General features: G+C 38.5%; 1 protein-coding gene across 1 annotated transcript in view; it reads right to left on the bottom strand.

The window, feature by feature from the left end:
• RAP1GDS1 (Rap1 GTPase-GDP dissociation stimulator 1) overlaps positions 1-6,000 on the bottom strand; it is a gene marked incomplete at both ends in the record, with an annotated part of 59,189 nt that continues 53,189 nt past the window's right edge. Inside the window, 3 exon segments of the mRNA XM_079534114.1 lie at positions 1-128; positions 2,996-3,124; positions 4,617-4,743. Coding sequence (XP_079390240.1) covers positions 1-128; positions 2,996-3,124; positions 4,617-4,743 — 384 coding nt within the window.

The following is a 6,000-nucleotide window of genomic DNA, read 5'->3' as shown; positions in this document are numbered from 1 at the left end:
TCAGCTTTCTACAGCGAGTCTCTGCTCTGTTAGCGAGGCCTGCTGGGCAACAGTTTTGTTCTCATGGCTGCGGAGTTTTGATACGACTTCTAGGAACGCCATGCTCTGCACTTCCTTTTGGAGAGATTCTGGAAAAAGAAATAGTAGAAGAAACAGTGCTTTGTATGAGATGGGCAAGAGAACAGTAAAGCAGGGCATGAGGCACTTAGGAAAGTGTCAGCACTACCCTGTACCCATTGTATACACATAAGCCTATAAATATCATCTTTTTATTTACTGTTTTGAATTGCTTTTAAGAATAGAAGAAGTCTCTGGGGCCTTGGGCTTGCCCAGACCCCATAAATTTCAACTAGAGATGAAGGATGAATTTTCTGCATAGCAGTTACAAAAATCCACCTGGAATGCCTTTCAAAAAAGATGCTTAAGAAGTTTTTTAATTGAATGTTTTTGTTCAATTCTTTAAACTATTTTGATGGAATGAACAAGTTTGCCTGAAGGGTTCACTGCATAGCTCATTTGTTTCAAATCATCTCTGGTTGGTCATGTGAGAGTGTGAAGAGGATATGTCACCACCTGGTCGCTGGTAGCTGCCCATTTACAGTTCAGTTCTGATCTTGTCACAAGTCATCAGCTAATGTTGTGTGTATGTATGCAGCATTTATGTTTGACTTGAAACTCTGAGAAGTTTCGTGGTTCTCATCCTGGATAGCATTCTTCTTGATGTTAAAAAGGAAGGTTGGGAACAGTACTCAAAACTGATGCAATTCATTTATTTATTTTATTTTTTAAAGTAGGGAGCTTACTCAAAGCCCTCTGCTCCAGACTTCTCACAGTTAAGAGCCAAAGCAGCTGGTTTTATTTCATATCCTGTTTAGTCCATTCTAGTGAACTCACTCAGCAACAAACACCTACGTGTATTTTTTTTTGCTTCCCAGGTGCTGCTAGGGGCTTAATCTCTGAGCTTCCCAGAAAGAAACCCAACCAGCTGTTTCAGATTAGCTATGCTATATATGCTATGCATATCTACGGCTTTTCCTTACAGCACACTTGGGCATTTCTTTCCTTCCTACTTTCTTGTTCACATGTTTTCACTTTTTTTTTTTTCTTGTAGTTATCCCTGTCTTTGTGTGTTGAGAATTCTCATGCTGCTGTGTGCCTGGGACCCAGTATATATTGAGCAGTGTCAGTGAAGCTGTTGGGTGCTTAGGCTGTGTAGGCACTTTCATTCCCCTAAGATATCATCAAGCTTAAGCAGTGTTACTGAACTGCTTTTTTTAGGAGCTTGCTGTGATTTACAGTTAGCTGATCAGTTGTGCTCTGCACACTTCTGTGACCACTGCACACAAGTCACTGTGCTATCTAGGAATACTCTGCTTTTGCTTATTCCTTAGGTTACACACTTCCATTGTCCATTGCCCTCATTCTTCCCTCTTCTCACCCATTCACTCAGTTGCAACAGCAACTTCAGGTGGCAAAAATCATGTATTTAAGCATGTGTATTTTCTGCTAACACAGCTGTTGGCAGTATCAAATACTATTCTATAACTAAGGACAGTAACAAGATTGGACACTGGAGAATTAAACTTACTAATAATTGAAACAGTACAACCATTTGCTAGCTTTTACTAACTATGGCTACAGAGGTCTGTTTACATGGGAATTTGTAAATGAAAAATATGGAGACTGGGGAAAACGTTAGCAGCAACAGAGCTGGAAGAGATATGTTTCATATTTTCACATGCAAGAGTGGACTTTGCTCTTTGTGATTTCACTTCTCTGATTAAAATCAATTGGTAAACAAAACTTAATACCAGAGTTGCTCAGTTGTTGCTATTATATACTGGCTATTTTTACACGGGTCTATTCATGAGGAAGCAGGGCTGAACATTGGGGCAGCTCTGACGACTTCACAGCTGTGCATTGCAATAATGTGCTGTCTGCGCCCTGGGAGAATGCCAAGATGCCTAACGTCTAGGCAATGCTTACAGTGTGGTGGCGACCGATCTCTGCCACTTGGATAACCCTGGAAAAATAAGGGAAGACTGCTCCCTTATTCTGGTGGAATAGGGAGATAGTTATTTGACTTTAAATAATGCTGTCGGTCAATCTTGCAGGTGACAGGACTTGGAGAAGCGAAAGTGCAAGCGTCAGGCAGAATTTCTGAGGGTGATTATTTCTGTTGTCAGAGCACACAACAACGTCACAGTGAGTAAAAGAAATGTAGCCACTTCTTGAATCCTTATTTGAAGATCAAATTTCCTTGTTATATCCTGCTCCATTCCCTGCATCGTCATGTCTGGCAGGTGCATGTGTTGGAGCACCTCCTGTTCATCATCCAAAATGACCACAAACAGTTGTGCCTGGAGCATGCTCAGGTTGCCAAGGGAAGGACCCTTCCTAGCAAGGTGAGTGAGGATCCCTCCTCACAGGGAGGGATGTAGTCGCAGGACTACATCTACATGTTGTACTAAGTTCTTGTTTGTATGTGTCCCTGCAAGTATTTCTTGTCTTTTTGAACTTCCTGCAATTCTTGTAGGAATTTAAGGTCAAGAGGTACCTTGCAAATTTCTCTTCCACCTAATTTTAACTTGAGTAAGTTAAAGAAAAACAACAAAGCAACCATTATATGTCAGTTACATGGAACTTACAGTTAAAGGTGAAAATTAACTTATCTGCATGCTTGTACAGAGAGACCAATACTGTACAGTTTAAAATATCTTTCATTTTTTTCCTGTCAAACTTCCAGATAGCTCAAATTTCTGGGATCAACCTGCATCCTGCAAAAGCTAGAATCTGATTTCTGTAGTTAATATCCAAAACAGTTAACAGCTTCTTTTTCTTGACCCTATAAATAAAGTGTCACAGTAAATTGAGCCACTCTGTGCACATTCATAGTGAACAGGGAACCAGTGTATTTGCACATGCCCTATGTTTATTCTACAGAAAGATTAATTATATAAATGTTTTAGGAAAGCAGTCCCTCTCAAATACTCACCAGATCCTATAAGGGCACAGACCAGCACCATGGAGTTGTATTTTATTTCTGGAGCGCTCCTGTCATCTGATAGCAGTCTGTATAGAATCTGAACAAGCTGAGCATTTTCAAGATCCTTTTCAGCAGTGACTGAAATACAAGTGAAAGCTGTGAAACTGGAATTGGTGCTTCGTTTGGTACTTTTGTGTTTTATCCTGCTATGGAAGCATGGATCTTTCATTGTAGTGAAACTGGTGCTGTGGTAGAACATGTTAGATGGCATGGTGATAGGAATCACAGCTCTTGCTATAAAAATGCAAAATAACCTAACTGCTTGAAAAGACAATCACTATGTTCAGTGATAAAATCCAATTTTAAATATGCAGGAGCTAATGGAAAATCTGCCTGGCTTTCTAGCTACTTAAGTCAACACTTGCAACATTTAAACATGGAAGACTTCTACTGCCTGAACTTCCCTTTAGAAAGTTTGTCTGAGTTCAATACAGACAGTGAAATTCTTGACTCCATGGTAGGAAAACTCAAGGCCTATTAAGACTGTGAAAGGCTTTGCAAGATCAGAATATGATTTTTTTCCTTTGTAGTTTTCTAAGAAACATACTGAGTTCAGGCTTGAAACCTTTAGATGTCTGCAGGGTTAGAAGACTCGTGAATTTATCATTTCCTTTCAGTCAAAAACTCTGATGCGTTATTGGCAGTGATTTGGAAGTTGAATGTAGCATTCTGTGGGTACACAATGACAAGAGATGAAATCAAGAACAAAAGTATGTAATACTTGTTTAGTTCACGATATTAATTAATAAACAAACAAACAGGACAAAGCCCCCACTGGGCATTTACCCTTCTTTGTTTGGTAATCTGAGTTAGGGGAGATTTAAGTTACTTGTTAGGAGGCAATTCTTTACTCAGAGGGCAGTGAGGCACTGGGACAGGTTGCCCAGAGAAGTTATGGATTCCAACATCCCTGGAGATGTTCAAAGCCAAGGTGGATGGGATCCTGGGCAGCGTGATCTAGTGGTTGGCAGCCCTGCCCATGGCGGGAGGGTGTGGAAGTGGTTATCTTTAAGGTACCTTCCAACCTATGCTACTCTATGAAGCTGAGGCATGTAGTCATCTCTGCTTTCATATGGCAACTTTAGCATCTATTTCTGTGGAATTTAGTAGTAGCAATAGACATATTTTGGGGCCTCATCTACCTCTATATGTATTCTTTAGCTCCCACTGATTAGGTAAGTGAAAGTTTTACTTTGATAAGCCCTTTCAAGAGGGGATTGATCATTTCAGTGTACACAGGCCTCAGTCACATAGTTTCCACTCTAAATTACAATTTTATTAACTATTAGATTTTTATCTGAAATCTCATGGAGGTTGTTCTAGAATCTGTGATCACCTATCAGAATAGAGAAGTAGATATTGTATAACTATCAAACTTCAATTTTCTGCATAAACTTATTTCTTGCCTATTTCTTTGCATGAATTGCCATGTATTTCCATGCAACAAAAAAGGAAATGGAAGCAGCAGCCTGTTCTACGTTGTAAAATAAACTCACAGGACTCTCCCTGTAGGGTTTCTTTTGAGCACAGGCTCAGAAGAACACAGGCAGTTAGCTAATGGGATACTCACCTAACTCTAAAGCTGCTATTAGTGCCAGTGCAACGAGAGCTTCGTTTTGCATTATTACGTGTTCGCTGGTTGCCATGGTTACTAAATGCTTGATGCCACCGCTCTGTACAATCGTCCTAATTACATCCTAAAATAAATGGCATAGTAATGAAAAAATTCTGCATTACATACAAACAAAGTTTAAACATTTTAAACATTACATATTGCATTTAAACAAAGTTATCGTGGTAAGGATACTCATTGCTTATACGCACATTTAATCGCGTTACATGTAAATGTATGTGCATGTGAGCCTACAAATAATCTGCTGTTAACACTGCAATTATAATATAGAACTTATTAAACCAAGCGAGTCAACCAATTTAAGAGACATATTGCTCTTTTCCAAGTTACCACCTATACTTCAGTTCTTATGGCAGATGGCCAGTTGCCTAACAGTGAATACCCTTTGCGGTGTTTGAACTTAGCTGGTGTTCAAAGATTACTAATTTTTCCTTTTATGTTGTCATGTTCAAGGCAGCTTATCAAACCCACCCAAAAAATTCTGTAATTGAAATAAGGAAATATAAGAATACAGTTTAATAATGTTGGCATCCAGATGTCTTCATCTCTCCCTGGATTTTTAGTTTCTTCGAGAAGTTCAGAGAGGTGAGATCACAAATATATCTGCTACTTAATAGAAATTGTGTACTACAATTTAGAATTAGGTAGGAATATGAATAACATTCTCTTGAAATATTGTAAATTTATGCTTCAAATATGAAGCAGGTTAGGAAAGGACAGTTACGAGATACTGATGAGTCGGTTTTTGTTCTAAAGCCAGCAATTAAAATGGACTGTTGACTAAGATCTAGGAAATAAAAATGCTGGGTGGGTTAAGTGACTTTAAACAGTTCAAATATATGCAAACAGGATTCTCTTTTCAAGTTCAAAATTTGATCTGCATTACATATGTAGTGAAGAGTGAATAAAAATCTCTGGTATATGCATTTTGATTACCTGTATGCTATCATTAAAAAGCTAGTTTGCACATAAAGCAAATTTTCATCATTATGTGCACAAAAAATACTTGAAAATGGTTTGCTTGGAAGTTGAATAACTTTGCATGCCAAGGGGCAACTGTCCAAGGAAATGTGGTTTGCCTTTTTAATTTATTTTTTATTTGTTTTGTGGATGCAAAGATTTGAAGCAGTAGTTGTTTCTTGAAATAAGAATCCAATTTAAATTTATAAGCTTGTTGAATTTCCATTTAAAGCATATGTCTCTTTGCAATTCCAACCACAAGCCCAGCTCATTAACTGATACGTGTGTTTAGAATAATTTGTTTCAGTGCTTGCATAGACTGTGCGGTGACATTCTTTGTGCAAGGAAAAAGACACAATAT

Source organism: Tetrao urogallus (genome assembly GCF_951394365.1).
Source record: "Tetrao urogallus genome assembly, chromosome: 4".
Classification (NCBI taxonomy): Eukaryota; Metazoa; Chordata; class Aves; order Galliformes; family Phasianidae; genus Tetrao; species Tetrao urogallus.
The sequence above is the reverse complement of the archived record's forward strand: the minus strand, read 5'-3'. Positions and strand labels throughout refer to the sequence as shown.